At 45.7% G+C, this 16,367-nt stretch overlaps 1 protein-coding gene across 16 annotated transcripts in view; it reads left to right on the forward strand.

The window, feature by feature from the left end:
• The first annotated feature begins 778 nt into the window (after positions 1–778).
• The window catches only part of CAMK2D (calcium/calmodulin dependent protein kinase II delta), a 146,466-nt gene continuing 130,877 nt past the window's right edge, over positions 779–16,367 (forward strand). For 2 of the 16 annotated variants that reach the window (XM_077300487.1, XM_077300490.1), the window contains exons 1-2: positions 782–1,698; positions 3,176–3,270. In XM_077300487.1, coding sequence (XP_077156602.1) covers positions 1,634–1,698; positions 3,176–3,270 — 160 coding nt within the window. In that variant the 5' untranslated portion in view covers positions 782–1,633. Of the gene's footprint in view, positions 1,699–2,363; positions 2,386–3,175; positions 3,271–16,367 lie in introns of those variants that run through there. The other 14 variants (XM_077300481.1, XM_077300488.1, XR_013224849.1 and 11 more) reach the window with 12 other exon arrangements.

Consider the following 16,367-nt stretch of genomic DNA (forward strand, 5'->3'; position numbering starts at 1 on the left):
CCTACTTAGCTTCCAGGATTTTATGAGACTAGGCTAATCTGAGCCATCCAAGTCAGATTGCCTGTTCTGACGGCAAAACAACCCTTTCAGACATCTTGGTGACCATATGTACTGAGATGACTGCATGTATCAAACTCTCCTGGTATGCAAGACAGGAGTGCCAGAAATATAATAGGCCTGCATTGGCTTATGATCAACCGTTCTTCCACACAAAACACTTCCCTGTACAAAGCATCATGCAGAGATAGATTCAAGCAGGTAGCTGTGTTGGTCTCATATGGCATAATATGGTTACTGTGTTTAACCTTTTTGTCTGAGGAAGTGTACCTGCACACAAAAGCTCACGCCTTGAATAAATCTTTGTTGGTCTTAAAGGTGCTATTGGGCTCAATTTCCATCATGCAGAGAGTATCTCTGTATAGAGTGGGATGTGCATATTTTTAAAAAACGTAGCAATTTACTGGGCTCAGTGTTGCCACGAACGCATTCCCAGTTCCCACAGGAGAAGCATCACCCCACTCTCCCCTTCATATAAAGGTCCAGCGGTCTCGCGAGATTCTGGAAGCCCCGTCGCCCGCCCCCCTCCCCGTTCCAGCCGTGTGGAGCGCACGAGGGAGCGTGTCAGCTCTGACGCCACTGAATGGAACGCAGCTGGGGGGGGGGATCGCCCAGGGGGCGGGGCGTCTTCCTTCCCAGCGAAGGGGCGGGAGAGCGCTTTCATAAACCTTCGCTTTGGGTCGCGGCGCCTGGGAAGCGTTGCTTGAGCAGCCCGAGCCGGGCGCTCCGTTGGGCACGATGCCCATGTGTGTGTGAGCGCGCGCGCAAGGTCGTTGCAACGTGCCTTCTTTAGCACCCGTGCAGAAGGGAGAGTCCGAGGCCGCCTCAGGGCTTAAGAGGGCGATGCCCCCGGAATGATCCTCTCCCCCGTGGAAGCCCAGAGGCTGGCCTGGGGGGAGCCTTAGCACCAACCCCCCCCCCTTTTCCCTTCTGGGCGCTCGCGGGCAGCGCGGCTTCTCCAGTGCCCCCCGCCTGGCCAAGGGGCCCGCCCGGCTGTCGCTAGAGGGAGGTGTGGGACAGAGAGACAGCCGCCGCGGCTGCCGGGGAAAGAGAGGGCAGGAAGGAGAAGCGCCGAGCGGCTGCGACTCGGCTCGTCTGAGCGGCTGGCCGGCTGCGGCGCCTCCCTCGAAGCTCCGCGTGCCCTGCGAGGCGGGGAAGCCGTCGGGGAAGGACGGCCGGCGAGGGGGCCTGGGCAGGGCCGTCCGGCTGCCTCCTCTTCGCCCGTCCCCCGCGCCCCTCTCTCGCCTGGCCGGCCTCGGACGCCTCCTGCGCGGCAGCCCGCCCGGTGGGAAGGCGCAGCCGAAGGAGGGGGCGCTCCGCCGAGACGCCCGCCCCTCCCTCCCCGCCCCGAGCCCGCCGGAGAAGAGCGAGGCAGGCTGGCGGGAGCGCGAGCGGGGCGCGCCCGGAGCAGCAGCAGCAGCAGCAGGAGGAGGCGGAGGAGGAGAAGCAGCAGCCGCGCCTTCGCCCTCCCCTCTCGCATCCTTCCCGCCGCCGCCCGCCCGCCCGGCCCTTCCCTGCCCCGCTTTTCCTCCTGCCCTTCCTGCGAGGCGCCAGCAGCACCGCGCCGCGCTCAGCCATGGCTTCCACCACCACCTGCACCCGCTTCACCGACGAGTACCAGCTCTTCGAGGAGCTGGGCAAGTAAGTGCCCCCGGGGGGGAGGCAGGCAGCGGGCAGCGGGCGACAGAGGGAGGGAGGGAGCTCGGAGCGGAGCTCTGCCCGAGGCGAGACCTTGGCGACGGGGCAGCGCTAAGCAGCTTGCCGCTGAAGCTTATGGGGCGGGAGGGGGGGGGGTTGGGACTAGGGAAAGGGTCAGCTGTCAGCACCCATCCTGGGGGGGGGAGGGGAGTCATTGGGGACACGGGGGGGGCAAAGCATTCCCCCCTCCCACACACACCCACCCCGGAGTGAAGCCTTCGTTGTAGTTCGGTGCCACGTTTCCTGGGGCAGGACCTTCATCGGCGGCGTCTCTTATAGATGCCTCGCGAACCTCTCGCACTTTTTCCCGGGGAGGAAAGGCGACCTGGAGCCCCGTCCCCCCGCCCCTCCTTCCCGTCCCCCGTCCCCCCCCTCCCCGCCCTGCGAGGTTGTTTACGACGTGCTGCCCCGATCTTGCCCGGCCCGTGCTTCTCGTCAGTCTCCCCAGCATATGGGCCAGGGTCTCCTCCGGCACTCTGGCCTCCGGGGGGGGGGGCGCGGGAGGGCGAGGAGAGAAGCGACCATGGCGACATGTGCCCCCGGGCAGCGTGGGTGGCTTGCCTTTTCGCCATGCCCAGTCAATCAGCAGCCCAAAATCTGACAGTGGTGAACCGGGCAACTGTAACCCAGGTCTGCACAAATAGAATATGTGGATTGTTATGCGCCTGGAGTTCATTGCATTGACTGGCTTGGCTCATGATATCCCTTTTATTTGCATCTCCTCCTCCCTCTCCCGGCCCCAGTGGGGGTGGGGGGGGGATGCCGTGAATTCAGTACTGTGTAATTTTGTTATATAAATGATGATTCGAAAACGCTTGACCGGATGGCAAGAGTAGTATTAACATGGGGAACATGTTGCAAAGAGCAGTCTAAATCTAGTGCTCTTTTCCCCAGGGGAATTGCAAACGAATGCTCTGGCTCAGAACTGTGTCTATTAAGATTTATTGCATCCTTGGCTCTCCAGTGAGATGCAAGTGTTTATGCTTAAATAAACACCAAGTGGCATGTTTACCGGGCAAAGCAGGGGGCTTCCCTCCAGAATCTCTCTCTCTCTCTCTCTCTTTTGAACATTCCATCACATCACAAAATAATACATATGCCCATAGCATCCTTCCTCTGTGAGTCAGAGAGCCGTGTGCATGTAGGAGGAAATGGACACAATTTCTGCACATTAGAGCTGTCGCTTATAATTAGATGTACATTTCTGTAGCCTATTTAATAATGTGGCTTGTGCTCACATTTTTAAAGACCGTTTACTGTTGCAGTCCATCACATTAAGGCTGATCGCCGTGTAGTACTCATTCTCCTGCTTCCTGAATTGATCCTCCTCAGATTGGGTAGTACATGCAAAATTAGGAGACCATTTTCTTAGGAGCATAGCTCACTAGATACTGATGTGTCTCTGTTTATTGGCTTACAGGGGGGCGTTTTCAGTGGTGAGAAGATGTATGAAAATCACTACGGGACAAGAATACGCTGCCAAAATTATCAACACTAAAAAGCTGTCAGCAAGGGGTGGGTATTCTTCAACTAATCTGGAATACATTTTTCGCGGCTTTTAGTGAATTCTCACATACACGCATATTGACTGGATTGATGCAAAACAGAACCCTGCCTTTTTGAAAAGTCTCTGGGTTGGCAGGCCCTATTTCTTGTCATCTTTTCACATGAAAGTGGTTACTTGCTTGTAATACTAGTTAGATGTTCCGTGTATTGCATTATTATTTGGGCTTCACTTCCCGTGGTGCTTAGTTAATAACTTGCTGTACTGTTTTGTAAAAAAAAAAATACAAATATTTGAGAACTTAAAACAAATGCCAGATGGTTATGTGTGTGTGTGCCTGTTAGCAAACAGCATTTTTTCACATAGTCTTTTGATACTGACTAGATTGCCTGCAGTGTTAGTTCAATATACTGTTTTGACTTGTAGTGTAGGCTTGAAATGAACCCTGTTATTTTGAGGAAATAAATTGGGGTTTGTGTGTTTGCTGTAGCTCTTCCGGGAGAAAAGTAGGTCAAATCTTAATTGCATCACTCTTTTCTATTGTATTTACACATGAATTTAATTCATTGTGGCATATTTGACAAGAAAAAAACCCTTGAGAGAGAGATGACCTGCTTCCCTGACTCTTAACATTTTGTTTGGAAAAAAAAGTCAGCTGATCATATTTTATGAGCCAAGTGCCCATGTTTAAAGCAAGTATTTTCACCTTTCTTATTATGTGGAACTATTTATTTCATTGTGATTGCATATGCTAAGTTGTTTTATGTTAAGTGGGTTGTGAAGGGCTCAGTTTGTTTCTCCCGAGAGAGAGAGCCTCCTAAGAATGAGTAGGATTTGCGCAAGAGTAGGCGTTCATCTCATTTCAGTGTTGCGTGTGCTAGAGAAATTCCCAGTGGATTATACCCTATATATGTATGTATACGTTTTGTCTGCTTGGAGTAATGAAAGTAGGTCTCATGGTGATATATTCTTGGTAAATCCACACTGAAGTGCTCGTATGAGGATGCTGAGGATTTAGGGATTATTCTCTGTTAACATCTGTACTTTCATGTTAATTTCTGGCCTTTTCATGAGCACGGGAATGAACAAAACTGTTAGATCACCCAAAAACCTTTTATTTATGTTCTGGTTTTGCTTTTAAAATAGCACTGGCAACTGGGAAGGAGCATTTGCTATTTTATGGGCTAGCTTTATGACGATGTTATCTCAGGACGTTTAACCAGTCAACCAGCTGTGTGTGGAGAGAAGGCTTCTCATGATCCTTAACATGCATCATCTTGTACTTATACTGCACATTAATTCCTGACGTCCCACGTATTTTAACTGAGCCAACTACTGTATGGCACTTGGCTAAAGAGTTTGATTGTGAAGACAAAACAACCACAACGTTGTTAACCTCTAGGAATGTGCGTTTTCTGGCCTGCGCCAGAAGGATAGAAGTGGAATAGGGAAGGTCTGTGGATTTGGGGGGGGGGGGCGGGAAGGAGAGGCAATACAATTTAATGCAGCTGATGTGACCAGTGAAAGGGGAAATGTACATTTCAGGGTGTTGCCAGTGGGAGAGAAAGAAATAAGGCAGATTATGATAATGCCTGTTCAGTTCAGATGTTTGTCCTTTAGTAACACGAGAGGTGCTTATTATAATCTCTTGTATGGCCCCTCTAAAAGAGGCAGGACACTGAATTTTAAATAATGCAATTTTTTGTGCAGAAAACACTCAGTGCTGTCTTTTGACAATAAGCTCATCTGATTCCATCAGGATGTGGGTGGGAGTGCGGTGTCTGATGCCCTGAACTCCGTGCATGAAGGCTGAGATAACACACATGAAATAACAAAACTACCCTGCCAGGCATGAACGTGCTCCCCAATGTCCTTTGTGGTTATGATCTCCTGAAATGGAAGGGACAGCTCCACGCACCGAAGCAAGGAGGCCAGAACGTTCCGTTTGCATTGCTTGATCAGTGATGGCTCATTCATACGGAGAAGTTATTGCTGGATCTTGAAGTCATAAAGTGATAAATATGCACGGGTGAACTGGTCTTGAAACACCTGAACGTTAGCTGTTTCAAGCGTGTGTGTGTGCTTGCATTATTCTTTATTTTAAAAAAGAGTGCAGCTTCTATCTGGAAAACAATCTGTTTCAGCCTCGTTTAAAAAGTGATTCTTCAACTTACATGCTGTCCCTTTTTTTTGGAGTGCTGTGTATATCAGTAAAACCTTCATGGTCTTAGAGCATTTTCAATGCTTCCAAAACGGTGGGCTTGGTTGTTTCTTTTCCAGTAGCGAAGGAACAGAATTCATAACTTGTTTCTTGGCATCCTGAGGGCATGCTTTTCTGTGCTTCCAAATGGCTAGAGGCTACTGTTGGAAGCACAAGGGCAAATCACGGCACTCTTCTCTGTTCTTGTAGATTTCAGATGTTGTTTTTTGATCTCAGTCACACCTAGACGTTTACAGGTTTGTCCACTTGCTCAAGGACTTGCGTGTACAATCCTCACAGTGTACAACACTGCTGAGCATACGCGCTGTCTCTCTACATCTTTACATGTCCTTTGAAGATTTATTTTCAGTTGTTGCTAAACAATAAAATATCACGTTCCCAAAAGATTCCTAGTGCTGCTTAATTCCTAACATGAGAATACTCTGCCAGGGACAGTAGCTGGATGGCCCGGCTCCAGTTACTCCTTCTTGGACTTACCCACTTCCCAGTGTTGTGAGGACTGGCAGGATAAAAATGTGCTAAGTAAATAAATGAGAGCGAGCTTTGTAAAAAGTTGTGACTCACAAAAGCTCATGCTAGAATAAATGTTAGTCTTTAAGGTGCCGCTGGACTTTTTATTTGATTTGTGCAAAAACAGCCTCTTGAATAATAACAGGGAAGCATATAGATCAGATAACAGCTCATGGCAGATTTTTTTCTGTGGCCCTCATTGATTCCTTGATTGAATTTTATTTTTTCCCACCTGTCCTCCAAAGAACTGAGCAGCATACATGGTACTCCTACCATTTTCTCACATCAGTTCTGTGATGGTAGGTTAAGCTAAAGGTGAGTAACTGGCCCAAGGTCACCCAGCAGATTTCATGGGAAAGCGCAGATTTGAATGTGGGCTTCCATAGTTATATGTTGCAGACACTACAGCATACTGGCTTCCATATTAATTACCTTCAAGGGGAGCAAGAGTCTCTTGACATTTCCATTTCTCATCCCCCCCCCCATCCTAATTTTCCTATCCTCCTCTGCTGCCTGTGTTTTTTGCCTCCTCTGTTGTCATACAGCCTTGGGAAAATTCACTTTTGAAGGAAACCAGCTGCAAACAATTCCAACAGAACTGATAAAAAGGGGAGGTGGGCAGGAGAGACACATATCTTGCTTGGTTCTAGAGTGTGGGTGGGACATGAGGTAGGCACATGAACCCTCCCAAAGGACAGCTTGTTGTAGAACGTATTATTCAACTGACCCCCAAGTGATTCCTTTCCCCACTGTTTTTAGAGTAAAAGGGGTGTCTGCTGTGAAACTACCACTTTGCATTTTCTCAGGCCGATCCCATCAGATCTTGGAAGGTAAGCAGGGTTGACCCTGGCTAGACTTTGGATGGAAGACCTCCGTGTTTGGGTAGAAATTCCTCCAAGTAACATTAGGGGTCATGACATGGAGGCAGGGAATGGCAAACCATCTCCAGACGTCCCTTGCCTGGCTGCCAGATAATCCTCAGATTTCCTGGCCATAGGACACATGTGCCATACCATAAATAAATAATGTGCTTCCTGAGAGACCAAACTGAACACCTTCTGACAGTGCTCAGTCAGCACTGGCCTTTGCCCCAATTCTTGGGGAGAGAGGGAACTTGGATTTTTTGCTGGAGGAAAGCAAATAGCTTCTTCTGAGCCATAGCAACTCCCTGCCCAGCCAATGAAGGGTTAATAATGCCATGCTGACCTCTAAAGCATAAAATAGTCCATCTGGAATTTTCTGGGAGTTTATGCGATTTATTTTGTACCATTTTCCCTTTTTTCAAGGAGGTGAAGGTAGTCCACATGGGTCTTCCCTCCATTCTGTCATCACGCCCTTGAGGCTGAGAACAAATAATTGGCCCAAGATCACCCAGTAAGTGTAATGGGAAATGGGGATCTGAAATCATCATCAACATCATTTAATTTATAGCCTGCCACTCCCAGATTAGCTGGCTCATGGCAGGTTACATAGTAAAATATTCCACAATAAAATCACAAATAATACAATATAAACGTTATCCCTCCCTGGCGGCCAAAAACTAACCTCCCCGCTCAACAGACTTCCATCATCATGTGCCTTGGGGGAATAGATGATAACAGAGTAGCCTGCTGTTCTTGTCTCCAGGAGGGTCCATAGATCTTAACTGCCCTGGCCTTAACCAAGGACCTAGTGGAAGAGGTCCATCTTGCAGGCCCTGTGAAACTAAGAAAGTTCCAACAGGACTCTCCGCTCTCCCGGGAGCTCATTCCACCAGGCTGTGTCTCCTTGGTCCTAGTACAACACTATAACCATTAGACCATATACTTGCTCAGGTTGGTGACCTCAAAACCAAACACCTCCAGTATTGAGAACATTTTTTGGCCTTCTAAAAACTGTTAAAGCAAAGAAGCTTCCATCTGTGCAGGCAGATGGTACAGGGCAGGGATAGGTTTCTGTTCCAAAGATCCTACAGTTTAGATGTCAACAAGGAAAGAAGACGAGGGACAACAAATGCTGTTTTACACATGGGCATCACTTTATTATGGAACAGAACTCTCCCTCCAAAGCAGATGAATCTTGTTCCCTCAAGATACCCTGGAATTAAGCAAGAATGATGCAGAGAAAATATCCTGGGGTTGCCGACTGATAAGTATCTTCCTAATGGGGTTGTGAGAGAACAGAGTGCTCTCTTTATAGCCTCCAATTTAGAAATAAGGGAGAGAGAGCAGAGGGAAAGGTCGGGGCAGGGGTAAATGGGGGAGGAACTTTTATTCTTTCTAGACCAGGGGCTCATGGGAATCGTAGTCCACGGACATCTGTAGGGCCGCAGTTTGACTACCCCTGTTCTCGACACACATTTCACATTCATGTTACAAAAAATGGCATGGAATTTCCTTGAAGCTAATCCCACGTCCTCTTCCATTATTCAGTCGTGCGTCTGAAGGGCGATTAAAGACCGAAGTGGAGGAGGGAGCCCCTCCAAATAAAATGCCTTCCTTTCACTTGCCAGAGCCCAGAGTGTGGTATTTTTCCTCAGAGGCCTCTTCGAGTGCAGCGGTTTCACATTTTCTCTGCTGCTTTTACTTAGTGCATATTCTCTCGCCTGTCAGAGCTCAGAGCTTCTCATTAGTTTTCAATTAAAGCAAAGCGACATCTTTATTAGGCTTCCTGTGAGGGAGATCTGTGGAGTACAACCTTCTCCTGTCCCTGATGCCAGGGTTGAGCTTATTCTGTGGGTCCTGGTTTCCTAAAAACAGCAATGTGCATTTTGGGAAAATTTTTAATTACTTGCTGGTAGGCCCGGGCTAGCCTGAGCTTGTCAGATTTTGGGAGTTAGGCATGGTTGTTCCTGATTAGTACTCATATGGAAGACCACCAAGGAAGTCCAAGGCAGGCAATGGCAAACCACCTCTGAACGTATCTTGCCTTAAAACCCAACAGGGTCACTTTCTTACCATGATGGTTGGCTACTTCAGCCTCAGCAATTCTGGATGGTTTTGGGGTGATGCCTGTGGAGGAGAGAATCTGGGGAGGCATTTTGCCTGGATTCTGTGGAGTTTGTCCCCTGATTTTGCCATATTGTCCATATTGTCTATGTAGTCTGATGATCAGTTATATTCTAGGACGACACCAGGCCACACCTGGGGGCTAGCCAGCTTACTTTCTGCTAATCCTGAATTGATTTTTTCTTAGATGGGCAGCTCTCGGGAATGAAGAAGACCTGTTTTTTTATACCCCTCTTTTAACTCCCCAAAGGAGCCCCAAAGCGGCTTACCCTTCCTCTCCCCACAACAGACACCTTGTGAAGTAGGTAGGGCTGTGAGAGCTCTAAGAAAATTGCTCTGCGAGAACAGTGCTGAGAGAACTGTGACACAAGGTCACCCAGCTGGCTGAGTAGGGACTCAAACCCGATTCTCCAGATTCGAGTCCGCTGCTCTTAACCACTCCACCACGCTGACACAATAATGTTATTGATCATAGTAATATTGACCTGTGATAGAATGTCTCCAAAACCTTGGGAAGGAGTTTGGGTTAAACATTTCAGTACTGAGGACCCAAACCAGGCATCTTTGGGAATACATTAGGTTGCATCAATATTGGCATCCTTACAGCAGACTTTGGGTTGGATCCTATGGCTTTCCTGTGCACAAGGATTGTTCTGCCAGTGGATGAGATTCTTGTGTTAGCAGAAGGCTCCTTCGGGTGGAGGGAAACACTACCATTAATGGAACAGAGATGGAATGATTTATAAAATATAAATTATCCATACTGTTAGTTAAACATTCCGGAGCATATGTGCAACCTTTAAAACCGTATAGCAATAAGAATTAAAAATAGCATGAAACAGCATCAGGTGGTAGATTCCTATGGAACGGCATCTTGCAGTATAAAAACCGAGCAGAGAATTAAATGATAGTAAAACAAAAGGCCAAGGAAATAATACTGGAATACCAAGAAAATAGAGATTAATAGAACATTTGGGGATTTTTAAAAAGCTTTCCTCTTGAGTCTAAACTTTAATTAATTTGGTGCTGTACCAACTAATGAAAGGAATTTCAAGGTGCCTCAATAGGGGGGCCTCAGCATGAAACCATTGCCTAATCTCTGAAGGTTGGGAAATGGAAAACGGAGCTTCTAGTAGGTTTTTACTTTTGGACAGATTAATAAATGGTCCTTCAAACAACAGGCTGTTGCTATCGTGTTCTTTTCCTTATCAGTTTTCTTCTCTCTAGTTTTTATCTCATCTCACCCTTAAATAATTAAGGAAATTCTTACTTGTAACACAAATCAGCTTTATTTATTCAAGTTGTAGCTCAGGAGAGACTCACACATTAATCAGGCATGTGTGTATTTACACATATATATTCATAAGTCCAGTATATTGCAACTGGGCTGTGTTGGGATGTATGTATAAGAAGAGCCACTATGTCTGTTCCCGATGCAGAAATCATTGCAGGATGCTGGAAAGGGCTATTAGCATAGGAGCCCAGTTATATCCCTCCATGTGCTTAAAGCCTAAATGCATAGTCCATTCGATGTCTCCTGGGTTTTGTAATGAGGACCAGAAATGCTCTCAAAGGCTAGTCCATGAATTAATATTCCACCCGTGTAGATTTCATTACTTGGCAATCTACATACTAGTTGTGTTCTGTTTTCTGTTTTACACATGGAAATAACTTATCAAGCTAAAAGAAATTCATAGGCTATGTAAATATTTCATGTGAAGTTTAATATTTTTGAAGCTACTTATTGCAGACAAGAGTGTGTTAATAATGGTCCAAGACAGGAGGGAGAAAGCCCTAAATGAGAGACATTTAAGAAAAGAAGGGCTGAGGAGAGGGAGAGGGAGAGAGAGAGAGAGAGAGAGAGAGAGAGAGAGAGAGAACAGTGCAGTGTTTGTGCATTTGAAGAGCTTTGAGTCTTGGGAGATAAAGATCTTTTGAAGAGCTGAGGGTTTTCTGGCTTTCATGGAGCCAACAACACTTCAAAAGTTAGAAATGTTTAGAAAGGGGGTCAATTTTTGTAACAGTTGTGTTCCCAGAAAAAGGTGACACAGCTTGAAAAACCTGAAGGTGTCTGAAACGTGGCTGGGGTTGTCGGAAGGACTTTGTGATGCTTAGAAGCTGCGCTAGAGGAGGTGACTTAGGGGTAATGAAGACTGATTGCTGAGACTTTGGTAATATTTACAAGTGGTCTGGAGCAGCCTTTGTTTTCAGTTTGTTGCTGGTGTTCTTTGTCCCTCCTCAAATGGCTCCCTTAGTTGCATCTTTCATGTGGAAACACGCAAAGTCTTTTCTGTTGGTCAGAAAAGCACGGAAACAGTTTCCCAAGAACTGTCAGAGATGATTATATGCAAATCTAGAGGAATGCATGTACTGGAGGAATGAAATAAAGCTTTGGTTCAAAGTTTCCCACACTAAATACTTAGGGTGTACGACTGCTGTAGCTTAGCCCTAAAACTTAGCTTGAGAAGCAAGCCTGAAGAGTGACCAGACTTCCTTTGTGGTTGTAGTATCTGCAGAATTGCTGAAGATTCTTCCTCTACAGAGGCATCCCAAACCAGATTTTTCTCCACCCCACCCCCTAAGCAAGGGACTTTCTACCACCAAGATAGTGATGTTGTGAAAGTGCAGCAAGATAATACTAGTCTTGATAGTCTCCTGTCTGCTTTTAAAAAACAACATCTTGTGTTCTGCTCAATTTTTTTTTTGATGGGTTAAACAATCGGAGGGGAGGCGAACCAAGCCGGACTTAACAGTTCCCCAGAGGCCTGGTTGGAAACCCTACCTGCTGTGATCTTCTCTGATATTATTGCTGCTATAAATGTTGGCTGTAGTAGACAGTTTACTTTTATGAACATTTACTCACTCTGCATATATACTTTATTGTAGGCTGAACCATCCAAGTGCAGGACTTAATTGCATGGACCCAACCATTAGACTTTTTTTAAAGCCCTTCAGAATCTCTGGCAGCATCTAGATGCTGCCATTTTGCATGAAGGTCCTGAGACTCCTTGGCTACTGTTAGATGGGTTGGCAAGGAAGAGCAAAAATTAGTTTGTTGTTATTCCTGAGGCCTACTTACACAGAAAGAGATTAAAAATTAAAATGAAGGGGCAGTCAAATGAGAATCTAATCTCATGTGCTGTGTTTATTTCAAGATGTATCGTTAGCTAAGCTTTAGCCAACCAGCTTCCAAGTTCCGTCTGTTGTTTTTGTGGTAGGCTAAAGCATGTGAGGAAAATGAAACCCACAGTCTCTTCCTGTAACCTAAGAGCACCTGCTTTATTCACAGGCTGCTGATCTTGACAGATGGCCAAAACACACACACACACAAACACACACACAGTTTTCATATTTGCATGTGCAAATTTAGTCTTTGGCCTGTTTCTTCATTTGAACATTCCCAATGATTTAGGCAAGAGACGGCTCCCTTCTGTACTGTTTCTGCACCATTACCTGCCACGTGTGGTATGTGTTGCGTAGGTAATTTGACTTGGCTGGATTACACAGAAGTGCTGCCACACCCTTCCCCTCTTTTTCAGACACTTGTATGCTGCAGAAATCAAACAGTAAGAGCAAGAAGTAACCTCTTCTTTAACTGTTTGTTTTAAGTTCATCATGCCTTGGAGTTAAATGAAACTTCTGCTTTTGTCAGACTCATGAATCTAGCCTGTCAGTTTATCCTTAGATGTGCATTGCAGAAGTATCTCTGGACTGATATATAGGAGTGTTTCGACCTCTCTTCCTTTTTGTGTAATCCCAGTAGTAATGAAGATCTTTTGTACGTCAGAATATTTATATAATAAATATTGTCCTATTGTCCTCTATGGATAGAGCCTCTTGTGGCGCAGAGTGGTAAGGCAGCCGTCTGAAAGCTTTGCCCATGAGGCTAGGAGTTCAATCCCAGCAGCCGGCTCAAGGTTGACTCAGCCTTCCATCCTTCCGAGGTCGGTAAAATGAGTACCCAGCTTGCTGGGGGGTAAACGGTAATGACTGGGGAAGGCACTGGCAAACTACCCCGTATTGAGTCTGCCAAGAAAACGCTAGAGGGCGTCACCCCAAGGGTCAGACATGACCCGGTGCTTGCACAGGGGATACCTTTACCTTTACTTATGGATAGAATAATTCTTATGGATGGATTTCCCCCACACCTTCCACCATTACTGGTTTTTGTGCCTGAGGCCAGTCCGGTCTTAAAAAAAATGTTTGGCAGTTCAGATTTTTCTTCACAAATGTTTTTCAGATGCAAAGCAGCATTCCACCCATTCTTTGACTGAATGTTGTGTTTGTAAGGGTTATACTAACTCACTGCTTACCTTTGCCAAATAGATCATAGCCAGGAAGTGAGTGCTTCTCCTTGGAAGTGGCATTTCTGGTCTTTCTTGCATCAGAGCTATGCATCTGTTTTGCTACCCTGAGCTAGTCCCACCCTGGGCAGTTAACCATGGAAAATGGGTACTGTGTGGCTATTCTTTGCTTTGAATGAGGCTCTCCGTCCATCCTGTTTGATGCATGGGTTAAGGCAAAACAAGGAAATGGACAACAAAGCAAATTTGCATATTCAAATGTTGTAAGATTTCCACTGATGTATGCCTTGCTTTAATGCCATCTGTATGCATTCCAGCGACTTGTGTGAAAATGCTCAGCACTCTAGAGATCTGCCAAAAACATATTTGCATGAGCTGCATGAGTAGAAAATAGCAGCTTTCCGACAGAGATGAAGGATTTGCTTTCTAGTTTACACCAACTTATTTCTTTGGGGTTGCTTTGATTAATGAGACCAGAAAAGTGCTCTGAATGATTATTATTTATACTTGAAGCTCCTAAAAATCTGCTCATTCTATGGACTTAGCAAAAAAAAAATAGCTAACATGGGCTGGAATCTAAAGTGACTGTGCTGCTAGTTACAAATATTATTTATTTATTCATTTATTCCCTGCCTTTCTTCCCAGGGGAAACCAAAGAGGCTTACATCATTCTGCTCTTTTCGATTTCATCCTCACAACAACCCTGTGAGGTAGGTTAGGATAAGAGCATGTGCTTGGCTCAAGGTCACCCAGCAAGCTTCCATGACAGAATGGGAATTTAAACCAGGATCTTCCAGATCCTAGTCTGACATTCAACACCACATTGGCTCAGATAGTGTGACATATTTAGTGTGGAGCTGTTTGAAGGAGAGGACTAGTGTGTGTATCCAGCCCTGCTAAATGGAAATCTACATCATAAAGCATGCCTAACTTTCCCCCTTCCTGCCAAACTTTAAAAGGCTGTGGAATATGAACATCCGCTCATGTCATTCATAAGCTTGTATAATGTGGTGAGCATGCTAATTTCTTTAAAAAAACATTTTGATATTTTTTCCTAAATTTAATCACAGATTGTAGCCACTAATTTGGGGAGGGTAGGTCATAGTCTATGTTGTGATTGCAGGTGTTGCTGTGTTGATCACATTGCATATTCATATAGCTGAAGGAGCAGATAGGGCTCCTACATAATATCCATATTTAATGAGCTGGTGGTGGGATTTGTGGTACCTAAGCTTTCATCTACATTTTAAACTCCTAAGAGATGGGTTGCCGGTTTAATCAAAGCAAGGAAAGCCTTGGAGGAGAGTTTGCTTTATATATCAATCTGGAATCGTGGTAAGACTTTTTCTGGGCTTGGCCTAGTTCTCAGGCTTTATTGTTTGTATTTGATTGTTTGATGGGATATGAGCGCTGGATTGGATCCTGCTTAGGGTTGCCAACTCTGGGTTGGGAAATACTGGAGATTTGGGGAGGGGGGGTGAGAAGATGGAAAGGTGAAGAATGGGGAAGAGAGACACTCTGCTCTGGTTCGGCCTCACTTGGAGTATTTTGTTCAGTTTGGGCACCCCAGTTGAAGAGGGATGTAGACAAACTGGAGCCTTTTCAGAGGAGGGCAACAAAGATGGTGAGGGGTTTGGAGACCAAGACATATGAAGAAAGGTTTGGGGGAGCTTGGTCTGTTTAGCCTGGAGAGGAGACGACTGAGAGGGGATCTGATGACCATCTTTAAGTATTTAAAAGGCTGTCATATAGAGCAGGGGTAGTCAACCTGTGGTCCTCCAGATGTTCATGGACTACAATTCCCATGAGCCCCTGCCATCAATTGTAGTCCATGAACATCTGGAATTGTAGTCCATGAACATCTGGAGGACCACAGGTTGACTACCCGTGATATAGAGGATGGAGCTGAGTTGTTTTCTCTTGCCCTGGAGGGACGGACCAGAACCAATGGGATGAAATTAATTCAAAAGAAATTCTGTCTCAACATCCAGAAGAACTTCCTGTCAGTTAGAGCAGTTTCTCAGTGGAACATGCTTCCTTAGGAGGTGGTGGGTTCTCCAACTTTGGAAATTTTTAAACAGAGGCTGGATAGCCATCTGACGGAGAGGCTGATTCTGTGAAGGCTCAAGGTGGTGGCAGGTTATAGTGGATGAGCGATGGGGTTCTGAGTGTCCTACATAGTGCAGGGGGTTGGACTAGATGACCCATGAGGTCCCTTCCAACTCTGTTATTCTTTGATTCTATGATTCTCAGCATGGTATAATTTGAAACTCCATATTCTCACCCCCCTCAATAATGCCACAGTACTTTCTAAGCAGTTATATTGTCTGTGTCAGTGGAGAGCAATGGGCTTGATAGGGTTAACTCTGTTTAGGATGACAAAGACAACTAGCCCCTCAAGGAGAAAGCTGTATTAAAATGTGCTTGTTATCTCTCTGTAGGAATCTGTTATTGTCATGGAGGCTTTTTAGTGTGGGAACCTGTTGTCTGAAATGAATCTGCTAAGACATAGATTTACCACTGCATTTGTGACTTGAGGGAGGCAGGCCTTGACCAGAAGCATTTCTTATATTGTCTTGAAAGAACAAAGAGTTTGTTATTTGTCTGTCTCCTGAAATTTGGTTTGATTCTAATGGGAAAGAGAAAAACGTTATTGTCAACCAAAGCATTGTATATAGTTGAAAAGCTCTTTATTATTGAACTTTTGTGTTGCTTGGCAGACATTTTATCGATTACCTTGACTTGCTTTTCTGGCCCCCTCCTTGTCTTTAAACTTTAACGAGTTTTATATCTACCTTCATGAGTGTAATACTTCTTTTCCATTCTTTTTAGAGAGGCTTTTCAAGATATTAAATGTGTGGAAGGCTTGAATAAATGTATTGCCTTTCAGGGAGATATTGACTGCCTAATGAGGACACTGACAACCATAATTTGGCATAAAATATTTGGCGACTGCCTTTATTCAACATTGAGCGTTGCAATCATGGGAAAAGGATATTTCCCTCTTGTCAGCTGACCACAAGGCAGCCCAAAGGAGCCTGCCCCTCAGCTAGTTGCATTGGCTATCCAAAATCGCAGACATGATG

The sequence above is a fragment of the Paroedura picta genome, chromosome 10, assembly GCF_049243985.1.
Source record: "Paroedura picta isolate Pp20150507F chromosome 10, Ppicta_v3.0, whole genome shotgun sequence".
Lineage (NCBI taxonomy): Eukaryota > Metazoa > Chordata > Lepidosauria > Squamata > Gekkonidae > Paroedura > Paroedura picta.